The 15,732-nt window shown below is 43.2% G+C and overlaps 1 protein-coding gene across 2 annotated transcripts; it reads right to left on the bottom strand.

The window, feature by feature from the left end:
* Positions 1-1,880: 1,880 nt before the first annotated feature.
* LOC118117039 (intraflagellar transport protein 43 homolog A) lies at positions 1,881-15,732 on the bottom strand. Of its 2 annotated transcripts, XM_035169086.1 has the most exons (10): positions 15,553-15,732; positions 14,480-14,581; positions 14,369-14,380; positions 11,753-11,823; positions 9,333-9,368; positions 8,480-8,526; positions 3,715-3,787; positions 2,908-2,983; positions 2,716-2,778; positions 1,881-2,453 (listed from the first exon to the last, which is right to left on the bottom strand). In XM_035169086.1, exons 1-10 carry the CDS (start codon positions 15,595-15,597, stop codon positions 2,343-2,345), a joined length of 636 nt encoding a protein of 211 aa, XP_035024977.1. In that variant the 5' UTR covers positions 15,598-15,732; the 3' UTR covers positions 1,881-2,342. The 2 variants fall into 2 exon arrangements, with proteins under 2 accessions (XP_035024977.1, XP_035024978.1); XM_035169087.1 differs by lacking the exon at positions 14,369-14,380.

Raw genomic sequence — 15,732 nt, 5'->3', positions numbered from 1 at the left:
GACGAGGAGCAGGAAAACATCACATTAACAGGGGCAGTCGTCTGGTTTTTATTAAACTTGTATAACTTCCTTGCATTTGTTTTCTTTGCCACAAAATGAAAAGTCATTTCCACCAAGGGACCCAATAAAAACACAGATATATTACCCATTTAAACCCAGTGGCCTGGGAACTCTGTGAGCTCAGCTGGTCCGTACTGGTCTCAAAGCTTTTACACAGGGTCCTGAGTAACAAACTGCTGCTTTAAAAATAAACCGTAGATTCGCAACATGAAAACTTGTTTTTCCGACATAAACCAAAACATTTGGTGTCACATATTTCCCAACAAATCAAAGAATTCTAAACACTGTGTCATTACGGGGACGTTTTGAATGAAATGTTGGATTACAGAAGAACGCGTCGGAGCAATGTGGATTTTTACAGCAGTAATGGCTCCATTATTTTAATAGAAAAATGTCAAGGAAAAACAAATGACGCCCTAAACCCATGTGAGGCATGTATCGTCTGATCTGATATGAATAGCGTCAGACTCTGCTAACCTCCCAGTGACACCATGTTCATCTGAAATCTACCGTCATAACCACAAAGCTCTCCGAGAACACAACTGCCTTCCTCACTGGAAATAATGTATATATTGCAGCTGTTGATGTGATTGAATTCAGGGCACTCAGACAGGGAGAGGTCACTCTGAGCCTCACTGCAGCATCAGGATACACTCTATACACCGAGAGACATGCAGGGAATAAAGGGGGAGAAGGGAGCAGCGGGAAGAGGGAGTGGAGAGAGGTCACTTTGAGAAGCTGGATGCATGCACATGCCAAACAGCGTCTCTGGATCTCTCTCTCTTTCGTTAATCCCCTCTCTGATCCACCGATGCTCGGGCCAATCATTTGAGGCCGGCCGCAACCCGTGATCACTGGGCCCTAATCTGAGTCCCCGGCCCGTCCGCAGTCCACCTCAAACAGCACCGGCCGGCTGCCAGCAGAGGAGTGGCAGGCTTAGCCTTCTCCAGAGAGACAGCTAGAGGTTGTCTCTACATGGATGGACACTTCGCAGCTCGGCAGGGGCGGGAGGAAGGGGCAACATAGCAGCTGCTCGGGGCATATGGGCAGAATTCATTAAGTCTAGCTAAATAAGCCAATTGTGGAGGCGGTAAAAAAAAAAAAATGTGCGTTTGTATATATGATAGAGAAACAGAAACTGAGATCACACACTGAATTTGAGCACCGAGATCAAATATTCTGAGCACAAACACCCCGTGTGACGGCTTCATCCTGAGCTAGTGCACTTGATGAAGTTGATTCAAGGCGCACCAAATGAAAAAAATCTGGATCTATTTGTGATGGGAAGTGATTGAGCTGTTAGATGCATAGAACTCGTGTCCTTGAGGACTTTGCTGTGCATCCCCAAATGCCAGGAGACTGCCGTCTGCCTCAGAAATAAACCTAATCACAATCTGTAAATGTTACAGCTGTTTCCCTAATAGACCTGGCCGGACTTTGGAGGCCTGCTTTTATATTCACACACATGAACCAAAGACAAGACTGAATGCTGATGCATGAGGGCAGCATGCGGCGAAGGCATGGTAAACAATATATTTCATCAATTAGGTCCGATTTTGTTCCAGTGTGTGAGATACAGTGTTTGTTCTTCATACAGAGTTTTTAACATTGTTTCTGTTCTTTCACCTTAAAGAACACATACCTGACACCAGCAGTTGTCTTCTACCAGACTCACGGCCGTTCTTCTTTATCCAAAAGGTATAATGTATGCTAATCCCCCAGGTGTCAATAGGAAACTCTGTTCAATGCATTTGAGATAATAGTGAAGAAGGGGTTGCTCCTATCGAAGAGCTGGAAGATAAAGTCAATGGCACAGTCAATAACAATAAGGTTGTGGGCTTTAATGAGGAATGTTAATTTGAAGACAATCAACTGGATTTCAGCTTAGCTGATTATCAACCTTGGACTTGTATGAGGTTGCTGATAATGCGGACAGTACAGGGAGGGCATTTTTTATCTATGACAGCTTGATTCAGGGGCTTTTCAAACACAAGCAGTTTGCCTTTTAGCTGTTTAAGTTAAATAGTAACAAACAATAAAAAAGGAGAAATTCTAAAACCTATATAAAGACAGGGTCAGACAACACCGCACTGTTCACTACACAGTGAACTTTATTTAGGAAAATACAAGAAATGCTGTATATACACTTTACAGAATATATATCCTGGATAACAAACAGTAATTAAAGTTAATATAACCAAAGTCACTGGCCCTTCTGTGTAATGGACATTCACCCAGTTCCCACTGGAGCCATTCAAAGTCTCAGTCCAAACCTCCTCTCCTCATGTTACAGGCAACGCAGCCTGCTCCTCATTCTCTCCTTGATCCCATTCCATCAGCAGCTCTGAGGACACCTCTGTAAACAGATGATCCCAGTCCCAGCTCACATCATCCTGCAGCGCAACACAGAGACAAGGGAGGGAGGAGAAGAAGAAGAATTAGGAGGCAGGAGGAGACGTACCAAGAAAGAGAGCATGGGGAACACAGGGAGCAAAGAGAGGAGAATCGGGGAAGGAGAGCAGAGGGTGTTAATGTACACATCATAAATCTTGATTACCTGGGAGACAGAGTGGCAACCTCCCCTGGTGCTCTAGAAACAGCTGGACAGGCCTTTGCTGGGAGCTCACAAGCTATATTTACTAAAAACTCACTCACCTCTTTCACCTCCTGCTCTGGCGCTAAAACCTTGGTGAGGAGCTTCAAGTCGATCTCTCCGTCCTGAAGAAAGAGTGAAGTAAAAATGTACTTAGCTTGCACAAACAGGGGTGAAATATTAAATGAACCACCTTGACGAAAAGAGACGTGAAAATATCAGGAATATATAAAAAATACATGTTCTTGACTTACTAGGGTCTGAAAGGCCGAGTAATACTTCAGATCATTGTCCAGATCTCTGTAGGTCATTACACGGTTCACCTGAATGCTAACAAGAAGACAGAAATTCAGAATAGGCCTCTGATACACTGATAGACTTGTATTATAATCAAGACTACACATCACAGAAAAGTACTAGCCACCTCTACTGCAGTACTTTCACACTATCAGCAAACCAAGACTGAGAAGTGGAGGTGGAGAAGTTTGTGCACATTGAGGCTCTAAGACCACAGAGAGCAGGAGATGGTTGCCAAGTGGTAAACGCTTCAAATTGAAACCCAGCTGCTTATCTGTGGGTTGGAATTAAGTGTGGGGGGGGCTCTCAAAGTGGCCGGGGCCTAGCAGTGCATGCCAGTCCTACTTACTGCACATTACACGCTACATTGCCCCCACAATGAGTTCAATGTGGATATTATCTCGCACAGAGAGCAAGCCCCAGCCTAATAACCTCCACCGCTGTCATAGCCTTGCTACATATTCGACACATGTCGGCGTGTCTCTCACTGCCCTGTAAATCAAAGGGCCCAGTTAGTAAGGACCCAGGTAACGGAGTTGCATAAATCACACCCAACTGTTATTTCTCCATTTCAGCCGATAAAGCGAGACTCTGCAATGACACGAGTGGAGGACAGGTGACCATCGAAGTCACCAGAGCGAGCGACTGATCTGCCCTGTGCACCGACAGAGGTCAAATGTCTCACACACACACGAGACAGGGGACATGTGTGCGTGTGTGAATCCTAAAGGATAAAGGACAACTGAGTTTAGGACACACACTACCTTGGTGGAGCTGCAACTTGCATGGTGAGGTCTTCTTCCTGTACTTCTTCAAGATCTGGAATCACTGGAATATCTAAAAAAAAACAAAAACATAGCTTTTTAAAGATGATCTGATTACATCTTAAGTTATGTCAAAATTTGAGACAATCCTAGAATCATTTATTAAAAAAATACAGTGAATCTCCATATATGGCTTCTAGGAACACATATTTTTTGCATGAGTATGTTTATGTGAGATCACATAAACACACTCTCCCCTCCCTCTCTCTGGCTACATCCTCATAAGAGCTGCCCTGTCACAATAGCCATGCGGCCATGAATATTCAGGAGGTGAGGCGGCAGCTCTTCCTGCTGTGAGAGGGCCGCTGGCCAGGGGCTCCCCAGAAAGCACCCCCTGCTACCTTAGCATTTGGGCCCTGTCAGCGCCGCCCACCTCCAGGACCTGCAGTGGCCGGTGGGCCGACCTCCATGTCCACTCTGCCACTCCGACTGGGGCGGCATCCAGCAATGTGCAAGAGTATTTGCTTGTGGGCCCATCTGTGTGGGGTCGGAAGTCACAGTGCGGCCTGGCAGGGGCTGTTGTGCCAGGAGCCGCCAGCCCGCTGCTCAAACAGTGGGAACCCACTTTAATTGGCAAAACGCAACAGGACAGAGGATGGCTCCACTCCCAAGAAGGACAGGGCAAACTTTCACAGCATTTTTCAGATGCACATTTGCTGGAGCAGGGAAATTAGAGAGGCACGATGAGGAGTGCAGATGAACTGGTTGGAAAAAGATTAATGATAGACAAAGAGACTGATTGAGATTTGCATATACATATATTATCAAAAGGATTTTGTATCGCTAAAGACAAATGAAGGGCTCAAACATCAGTGGGGAAAAAAGGTTTTCCCCAATATTTGATCTTTCATTTATCATGTCTCAACATCAGTAAAGGAGACAGCAGGGGGAGACACCCTGATCATGTACATGGGCAATGCTGAAGTAGAAAGGGTCAGCAGCTTCAGGGTCGAGGAATCCTACTACACCACGTAAGGACTCTTTTTTCAAGAAAGCTTGTCAGCGGCTCCATTTCCTGAGAGACTGGGGAGGTTTGGCGATCACCAGCATCCTCAGTAACTACTCCAGGTGCACCACTGGGAGCTCGCTGATGGGCCTCATACAGACCTGCTCTTCCCACAGCGGCAAATCCCAACAGGGAGTGGTGGCAGCTCAACACATCACTAGCAACAGACTCACAGCCATCCAGCATGCCGTCCACCTTCCTGCAGAACGCACACAGCATCAGGACCACAGCCACCCAGCACACACACACATTGTCCTCCATACCATCTGACAGATGACACAGGAGCATGGCCCCATGTATCACCAGGCTTCAGGACAGTTTTTAACCACCGGTCCATCAGGCTTCTCAACTCATGTATCTAAATATTCCACATGGCATATTTGCTTACCTGCTTGTCAGCACTGCCTCCTGTTTACTGCACTGTTTACTGCACTGCTTACATAAAAAAAGGCAGTGGACCATGACGGCTGCTATTGAACCAGGACTTAAATCCAATAAATCCTCATGTTTTGTGTGTATATAGTTTTATATTTCATTTATACCTCAACCCATCTTTATTCATTTATCTTTTATCTTATATTCTATTTCATACGGATCATCATTCTATTGCTGAGCTGACTTGTTTTCTCGTCCAACAGATTTCATTGCACCGTTATTTACATATGACTAATAAAACTGAAACTCAAAACATTTTTGTGTAGCACAGTTAGAAAAAAAACTTCACAGATGTCCTTCTAGAAACCGGCTGTGATGAGTGTTTCCTGTACAATGTTTTCTCTGGGAGGCAGCAGACTGCACATCCTTATTAGCTCTACAGCTGAGTGTTGACAGTGACACGGACAGAGAGAGGGGGGGGAGAGGAAGCAAACAAAGAGAGAGGAACAGACAGATAGTGGGAGGAAAAAGGGAGCCGGACTGCATGGAGAGGGTTGTCGGTAATCTCTAACCACAGTACTGCACCCCGAGGGGAAAGTCAATAGAGGAGCTAAATAGAGGTGAAGAGATGGAAGTCTGCATCTGATGTGGGGGGAAATATCTCGGCATCTGTGTCACCATTCCTTCAAAATAACTCCTGGAAATAAAGTGGAGTTGAAGAAATGTATCGATCATTGGTGGGACGCTGGATTCCTATACTCTGTGACAGTTAGTGTTCCAATGATGAGAAATTATTTGGATTCTAAAACATAATTGTCAGACAGAGGAAGACTTGGTCAAAAACCGAAACCCAGAAACTTTCCACAGATTACGAAACCTCACCCTGTGTTGATAACTTATTTCTTTTCTCTTTTTTAATTAAACCAAATTAAAAATGCCACACTCGTTTAGCTGCTGACAAGATTCATCTGTGTTTCTGATATCCAAATAAATGCAGGCGCGGGTATTTCATATTCATGAGGCCCCGGTGACACTTTGTCCTCTCATTTACAAAGCACAGCGTTCAGCAGAATCTGTCCCCCCTGGACCCCCAATCAAATTTAATGGTCTTAGTGCAATGACATCAAAAAGCCTTGCTGTCCAACTCTTTGCAAACAGCTTCCTGGGTTGTCTATCTGTCCACACACACCCTTTTTCCCATTTCAGCGACTAATGTGCTATGAACACACTCGATGAGTGTTGAGTGTGAAGCGCAGAGGCATATGCTGTCTATATGCAAAGTCTATTATTAAGTGAAAAAAGGAACAAGGTTTTTAAACGAGCTTCAAATTCAACCTATTACTGGAGGTCAAGCAGGGCATCAAAGCAGCTGCAAACAAGCCACTGTTTTCTTCTGATGCAAAGGGCAACTCCATCAGGACGACACGTCTCCCCTCAGCACGGCTCACATCACCTGCTCTGACTTCCTCCCCTCAGCTGGACATGTATCAATGTGGATTTTGTCTGGCAGCGAGCGAGCCTCACGTACCCCTATTACACGGTTTGCGTCCGGCCTCCTCGCTGAAGCATGTAAATATCAAAAGGGGATAATTTGCTGTGAATGTAGACGTACTCCCGGCAGGCACACGCCAGTCAGCGACTTTGGAGAACAGGACATCACTCTGCATTACTATGCAGCGGCCCAGGCAAATGATTACCTAGGCACAGAATCCATTTGAAATGGCTTATGGGACAATATCCAACACATCAGTGACTGACAGTGAGACACTGAGACATGAAACACATGAGTGTTTCCGATACTGGGGCTATTTTAAGTGACCAGCAGGAGGCTGTGGGGGCAGCTGATGGGGAGATGGGAGCAGGGGGCTGAGCTCGCCTTCTCTCTCTCTTTCTCGCTCTGTGCTTGTAGCCAGTGGACATAAGGGATAAGGGTAGGGGACATAATCAAGATGGCAGAGGCTATCTCACTAACCCTCAGCACTGTAATTTCCAATGCCCCTGCCTCCGGCTCTGTATTAAGAGGTTTCCCTCCACAGAGTAATAATCTTTCCGGCGGCATTAACTGCAAGAGAACCAAACCTCTGGACACTTCACATGTGTGTGTACACATACATGTAACAGAAACAGAGTATTAAAAAACAAAACACAGCGCCCTTCACACTACACTTTATGTCTGCAATTCATTGTTATTTATCGTTTTCAGGTTTGTAATACTCTTGTGATAATGTCCGACTTTCAACATCACGCACCAGCAAGTAAGAATTAAAAAAGCAAATAAAATACTATTTACTATACAATATGACACTGTAGCTAGGTAGTGTGAAACGTTTACTAGAGTTGAATGATTATTAAATGTTACAATCTCTCATTTCTAAAATCCTCATTTTCTCATGAGGAGGAAGAGGTGAGGAATTTTTTTTAATAAAACACAAAAGAGCAATTTGACTTTATGAAAATGAATTCATTCTTTAAAATATTATCCCATAATCATAACTTGGTTTTGAGTTGAATAACTTGAATTAACTTGTCCTGATTAGCTAAGATTGCCTGTCTGTTTTTTGTCTTTTTTATGTTTATTTGTTGTTTGTTTGCATGATTTCACAAAAACAACTAAGCAGTTTTCCACAGAACTCGGTGAAAGGATGAGACATGGGCCAAGGAAGAATCCAATACATTTTGTTGCTGATCAGGATAAATCGAATTCAATCTAAAAAAATATCCATCATCAACTGTTTATAAATCAATAATATATGAGATACTGATGTGAATGAGGTTGTTAGATGAACATCTCGTGCTGCTAACCTGTCTGTCCTCTGGCTATTCTACCCATTCCTCAGCTGCTTTGCACTGGAAAATGGAACTGAACAAAACAGGCTGGAGTTGGAGTTTGTGGCGCACAGAGTTGGGCCCTCAGGTGACTGAGTCGAAGCAGCAACGTTAACGCAAGATCTGCATTCAACTGCACCTGCCCGACTCTCTGTGTGTGGTTTAACTGTGTCACTCTGGGTGGTGAGGGAAACACTTGAATCCTGTCGCAATATTCTTCATCAACTATGAATCTGACTTCATTTGATGCACATATGCACTTGTCATTTTCATCAAAGAGGCCTTGATTATACAGTGTAACACACACACTCTGTGGTCAAAGGCAGAGTTCAAACACACAAATCCATGCTGGATCCAAAGAGAAATGGAGTTCGAGCATGATCTGACTGCCTGCTTATCTGCTCCACTTCCAGAGGATGAATGTGCCGGGGAGGCAGAGGAGGGCTCCTCTTTACCCGTGAGGAGACACAGAGCGGAGGATTGCAAGGGTGCTCTTACCTCCTTCATCATCTGATCCCTGGGGAGTTTGTGGTTGCAGGCGGCGGCTGTAGAAACAGGAAGTGTGAATTATTTAATGCTTTCAAAAATGGAGCCTGATGGTGAGGTCATCACAGGGAGTGAGTGAGTCGGCTCCTGGGCTACTTTGCTTTGATCATGGGCATGTTTTTTTTCTTCTTCTTCTCATGGTAGACAGGATGCTGGCTCTGTGTGCTTTGTGTTGACTGGAACAGTGGCCTCTGACAAAAAGCACTGATGGTGAATTGAGACGCTTTCTGAGTGACCAACCTGGAGGCTCTGGACAAGACGACCTCTAGGAATTTTTTAAAAAACAAACCCAGCTGGGGCAGCCGTCTGAGTAAGTCTTACGAAGACAAGACATTCGTGACAGAGACACAACGAAAGGGATTTTTCTGTAGGGCAAAATCTGTAGTTTCACACAAAAGCCTCTGCAGCCGTCGAGGCTACTGCGTTGAGTGAAGCACCCGGGATACGTCCTCTATACCTGCCTCTCCTCACGGTGATGTCTATTCTAGTCACAGAAGGATGCGAGGGAGGAGGATGGGGAAAAAAATGGAATAACAGGAAAACTTGGCTCCTAACAGCAATAAAAGTGATGACAACCCAGTCACGCTGTTTTTTTAATCATGTTAAGTGATTGTTCTTGGAAGGCTGGGATTAGATGCAACAAAGGACAATCTGAAAGTACGGCGCCGTTTCCACTTCACTACAAACATGCAAACGTACCCATTTTTATCCATAAACGCAAACATTGAACTCCCATTGAATTTAATCAGTATCCACACTGAAAAACATTCAAATATGTATCTTAAAGGTGGCTGAGTCAACTTACTCTTCCAGATCCTCAGCTGCAGGCCGTCTTGAGGATCTGTGAATCAGCAGAAACAGCAACTGTTAGACAAATTAAATAACATGACATTTCCCTTCCTGCAGAATAATGGTTGGATAAAACTTCCTGAAAGGGACAACTTCTAATTATAGTAATCCTGCGATATTAGACACAGTGGGGTCGACCACAGTTGTCTTCTCTCCCCTGTTTCCTCCACCGTCTCCTGCTGGATCAGGCAGCTATTTTCGGACTTCTCTCCATTTACACCGCTCAGCTTGAACAGAGGATGCCAGACACCAAAACACTATGTTTGGACTCTTCTCTACCTCATCACATTATTTTTAGCACACGGTCTGTATTAAGAAATGCAGCAGTCGAACGTCACATCTGAGAAGAAACATATAACTGCATGATTAGGTTGCAGCTAATCGCTTAACCATCATCAATCATCATAAAAGAAACTGATCAAAGCAGAGTAAGTTTTGATCAGTAGACTAAAATGTGTATAAGAGGTTTTTTTAAAGATACTAAATTATTTTTGGTTGATCTCCTGGTTGAGTAGTGCCCCCTACTGGTTATATAAGGTAATACATCCAGTACTTTCACACAATCAAAAATCAGGAGTACAGACATCTAGTATTTATTAAAATTCAACAAATACTTGATTTATATAAAATATATATTCACAGATATTTTCCAGTGTTTATTAGATTAATAGATCAGCTGTATTGTTGGGATTCAAATCTTATGGATACTTATGACGATGTTCGGGAGCTTCTGACACAATGAATGTAGTGGACACATAAAAGAGTTGATCTGTCTTCTCTTGATTTTTCAGACATTTCCCCTTTTTAGGTTTTTTTACGCTGTAGATTGTGAATTATTTGAGAAAATGTTGTTGTATTGGGCTTCATAAAAAGAAATTGTCTTGACTTGACCATCAGATCCAAGCTGGACATTCACCACCGAAAACATTTTACTGCTTGTGCATAAATACGTTCAGTGGGACTTATTTCTAAAATAAGAATTTTACTTTGACTAATCTAAAAACATAAAATTAACATTTAAATTATAATATTTTTTCCAAGCAAAGTAACTAGAACCTTCCTAATTTGTCCTTTTGAAGCAGGAAACAAAACAAAAAGGAGAAAATTATGAAACACACAACTTATAAACCAATTCTTCGCCAATAATCTTTTCCCTTGAATTATCTGCCTTATCAATGTCTCCTGGGCCCAGACCGACTGCCTCGAAGGTGCGAGGGTCCAGCAAGGCGAAGAGGAGCTGAGGGAGCCTACCTGCCTGCCCTTGGACTGTGTCCTGTCTGGAGGGCGGGGGTGGCGACACTTAAGACACATTACAGGCCCCTTGATTAAGACTCATGTAAGGCAAAGCGATAGACATGGTAAAACTGTCTGGAAAAAGTTGTTAGGGATAAAATATATTGTGACAACCTGGTTTCAAAGGTTCATCAATAAACTGACAGATCATTTAGTGTCAATTAGAAGTGATAGATCGACAAATCCCGGGATTTCTGCGCTGGGATTAGTGGGAGGAGGATGGCGGTGATTGAGCATGAGAGGTGACATTGAAGGGAAAAGTCCTTGCCGGTTCCAGGGGGGACCATTACTTACTTTGTTTTAGAGACGATCAATGCACGTGCAAACCCCTTTTACACCTCCTGTATTTCAATCGCTTTGAGACTAGGGTATCAAGCCGGGTTACGTAAATGCAGAGGAGCGACACGCTGACCTTCTGCGAGAAAGGAAAGATCTATTGAGTTTGCTGTTTTGCTATTTTCCCTGCGTGCACTACACAAATAAACAAACACAATCGGCGGGGCCTGTTCACTTCGATGCATCTCCTGTGCTTTCAGCTCCACTGAGACTGAAGACAAGACAAAAACAGTGGCAGGTGGAAGAGAAATACAACGGAGGTAGTTCTGCAGGGGAGTAATAAGTCTCACCTTCAGTTGGTCTTGTGCAGTATTTATATTTATATTTGTTCTTTGCACCCAAAAGCTTTTGGAGAGCAGCTTCCATCTGTTCCAAATATTTCTTGAATTCTCCATGTTGTGCTCCCCATGTAAAGAGCAGACCGCAGTGGTAAGGGGTGATTAAGTGGCTTGAACTCCGGTGATGAAGTGGCTAGCTGACTAACAGTGCCCTCCTGTGGCTGATGCATTAACCATGTCAATTACCGCCTTGCTCGCAGATGAAGACGAATGGAGAGTTGCCTGCTCAGACAGGCTCCCTCTAACCTTGTTGATTCACTGCCCGAGTGCCAAATACGCACTGATAAATAAGCTCATTCAACAGCATGAGAGTTCATTAATAACACATAACCCAGGACCACGGCTTGAGGTCCGTGCCTTCAGTTCAGCCACGGGAGATGCGGGGTGGGGGAAACGTGAAGATACGTACTTGGCTGATCCAGACCCGGAGCTTTCTTCTGCCCAGCCACCCTGCCGCCGAGCCGGTTTAGGAGGGGGGGCCTGGAGGAAGAGACACCTTTAATAGCAAACAGCTTCATTTGATGTTTACTAACTCACACAAAAGACCCAAAAGTCATGTTTGTGAGCTTTTCTGATGTTATTATACCTATGTATGTATAGAATATAGCTTAAATTGTGTCACACTTCTTTTAAACAACATTAACTTGATATAGTGATTTGTTATTAACTGTTTTTTTCTGTTTCCTGTCTGTATGTTGCTTTTTTCATTACTCTATTTCTTAGTAAATGCATGACAAGGCGTTACTCCTAATGAAAGAATTTGAAAAAATAGGCCTTTATGAAGATAATAAATGTATATACAAGAGACAAGAATAAATGACTATTGTTGTGAGCTTTTAAAAATTGACATTTGCCAGTAGGGGGCTCTCTTGTCTACAACAGAAAATCAGGACCCAAAGAGGAAAAGCAGACGCCAAAGCTTAAGAGCATGAATGCAAAAGGCAAGAGTATGTTTAATTGTCCTAATAAATGTTTGGCTTAACCCAAATATCTACTTAAATCTTGAACTCCAATATTTAAGCAAAAAGCTAGAAAAAGCTCTTGTACAATAAACAATATGCCTGGTATGTGCAGCACCACCATCTCTACGCGCTCCATTGTTTTTTTATTATAGTTTTCAATACACCAAAACATATGGAGCAGAGCGTGGGAACTGCCTGGGGCCTGTAAGTCTGACCCTTAAATAGATTCACTGTAAAAATAAAAAATAAATGACCCTCTCCCTCTCATTCTTTGATTCTGAAAATAGTAAACTCAGTAAGCATCTCAATCCTGAGACCGGGAGCCTGAGACCGGCACATGAATGAATGAATTCCTCAGAGTGCACAGGGGTGGACACGAGACAAATGAATTAGAAGAAAGAAAGAAAGGAGGAAAAAATAATGCCCGACATTTCTCATTACTAAATTGAGTCTGCAGAGAACAAATTGCTCGTGATTTTTCGTTTATGATGAAAGAAGAAATCATCTTTCAGGGCTGCTTCCGTCACCAAAGCCATTACTAAATCCGAATGTCATCATTAAGCAGGGCAGAGGGAGCCCACACTGCTCCGCTCTTTATTACCATTAATCAAAAGAGCTGAGGCCGAACAAGCTCAATTCAATTCGTGTAATTAATAACTGTCTCTTTATTAAAACCAAGAACTGATTACAATAATGACAACTGAGGCTTTTTTAAGCAACTTTGCAGAAATTCCTTCCAGTGATGTGAAATCCCCGGCGTTTAATGTTTACATGCATGTTTATGATGACAACCGATTTTCACGAGACAAGATAATATGGTCAAGTGACTTTGAGTGTAATGAATTCATCTGACATTATTTCACTCAACAAATATGAGAAGGACGATAAGTGTGGTGAGAAACAAAACAAATGTGTGCCTCCGTTTCTGCATGACCAAATATGAACCTCACAGCTGTAGTAAAATAGTTATGGCTGTTAAGGCAATTAGTTTGACCCATGTGGTTTCTAATTTAGGATTTTCTAATGGTCTCCGGGGCAAGGAACTGATGGTGGCCAAACCCTACGAGCCCATAAAAGCAATTGAGTCTTTGTTTAAAAGGATGTCTGGAATGTGACCAATCAGTTGGGTATTTTAGACAGAAGAGGCCGGGGGTTGATAAACGAAGACTGTAAATAAACCCACCCAGTCGCACGACACTCTGGAAAAATGTATTGCATGTGCACAACAGGTCAGAGAGGGCGCGAGAATACTGGTTCATACATTAGGGAAGTTGGCCTAATTTGGGAAGATTAGCCTAAAGCGAGAGCATTGCTGACATTTTTTGGCTTCGGGAATGTTGGCTGGTTTACAGTTTGCCAATCCAGGGGATGTGACCGATTCCATAAATACCAGTTATAGTGAAGTTAGATTATTTGTAGTACTTCAACTGTCACTTCTGCTCCGACATTTCTCATATGTTTTCACCCTATATTTAGCCTAAATGTAGCATCATTTCCATCCAACATGTTTCAAGAGGCAGGGGTCACTCAGAAAAATGTATGACGACATTTCTGCACAGCTTCCGGAGAGGATTTGTGAAAATTTATGGTAAAGTCATCAGGATGTTTCAGGATATAATTTGCTTGTATTAAAACGTGTAAGATTTGATTTACAGTATTGTGTGTCTCTTGAGTTTAAAAAGGGTTTTAGAGCTTGAATGAAATAAAGCTTGAAAACACTTCATGCAAGCACAGAAGATCCAATACACACAGAAGTATGAATGAAGAGCTTCTGTGTAAACTTTAAAACCTTCCGAAAGAGGAAAACAGTAAATCAAATGTCTCTGCATGAATAAGCACTCCGTCAAAACTTTATACCATGTGTGTCTAGTTGGTGTGTACCTGCAGTTATGTGAGATGTAAAGAATCTCAGTAGGTCAAATTGAGCTCACTAAACTGAGGCAAACAATTATGGTAAGTCATGTTAATGAATCTAGGATGACAGTAAATGGTATAAAGTTGATGTCTGGAGTAGCAGCAACAAAAAGCCATGCAAGGTCGCGGGTTTTTTTCTTGCTACATACCTCGTCTTCATCCTTTGATTAACAAATGAGACAAAAACCAAAATGCATATTGATGCTTATCGTGAGGTGAAATCATAACATGCAACTGTGCGTTATCACATTATCACGTACATCTCCCATTGAAGCAGCGGTGGAGGACTTCCTCATGGAGCGAGAATCCTCGAACGAAGACTGATCTGCGGTGAGGCGAGCTCTCCGTCCAGACTTTGCAACCTGGGGACATTTCAACATGGAGAAGACGTTATGTGATTTTGCTTGGCAGGTGTTTTAATCTAAAAAGTTCCTATCACGTTATAGTAGTGAAGCACCTCGAATCTGACTGATAAATCCTCAGTTATCTCAGTGTAGGTGGAACCTGTGCTTCTATTGAGGGTAATGTGGGATCAATGGGATCACACATTTTAAGGTGATCTTAAGAAATGAGTGCCACTGGTTGGAGAAACAGCTGCCAAGGTAGGAAGGGATGTAAGACAAGCATAAATCATTATAAGAGCCAGTGGAGAGCCTAATGTAGAACTATGTTTAAATAATGTCAAATCAAACTGGAGAGGGAATTTTTAAATATTGGTGAAGAAAAGGCTGAGTGTCCATTTTGAAATCCATCACTGTTCACTAAAACGTTATGTCCCTGACTACAACATTTCTCTGTGTGCAACCGTACACGTCTTTAAGGGAACTGTGAAATCACATATAGCGTTGCAGAAGTTAGGTGTCATTCAAAATGTGTTTAACGTGATGATCAACAAACAGAAAGAAGAGTATTTGAACTAGCTTTACGATAGAGTAGTTGCAGACATCCAGAAAGTCCCACTGTTCACTCTGCATCACCAAAACAAACACTGAGCTGTGCATGTCGGGAAGTTTCGGCTAGTGGGGCTAATTAATGTTAGCTCCGTTTATAGCTGGACACTCACAGACAGACATTATCGCTGCTGCTGCTCTAAAGGTGACAAATAACAGTGTCTCTTTGCTGCTAGCGTGCTGCTAAGAAGCTACCTCACTCCCTGGACGGCTAACGCTGAGGCTCACATTAGCTTGAGAGCTAAGTGGCACAGCACTAGCCTCGCCGCACGGTACCACCGCTGTGGTCTCAGCTCCACTCACAGCCCACATAGCTCATGCTAACCATGTTGCTAACCATGTAGCTAAGCATGTCCCCGTCTCCTTACTGCGCACTCACTCACATTTTTCACCGCTCCAGCGTCTCCCAACTGGAAGTTATCTTCCATTTCTCCCCTCTTTGCTTCGCCTGGATGAGGCCAGCGTCTTCCTGGATATAACACGGAGCGTCACATAGCAACGCTCACCATGGTAACGCCAATCAGGAGAAAGGAGCGAGTCCCATCCAATAATCACTGGGAAAC

Source organism: Hippoglossus stenolepis, chromosome 10, assembly GCF_022539355.2.
Source record: "Hippoglossus stenolepis isolate QCI-W04-F060 chromosome 10, HSTE1.2, whole genome shotgun sequence".
NCBI lineage: Eukaryota > Metazoa > Chordata > Actinopteri > Pleuronectiformes > Pleuronectidae > Hippoglossus > Hippoglossus stenolepis.
Note: the sequence above shows the minus strand (reverse complement) of the source record. Positions and strands in the feature narration are given on the sequence as shown.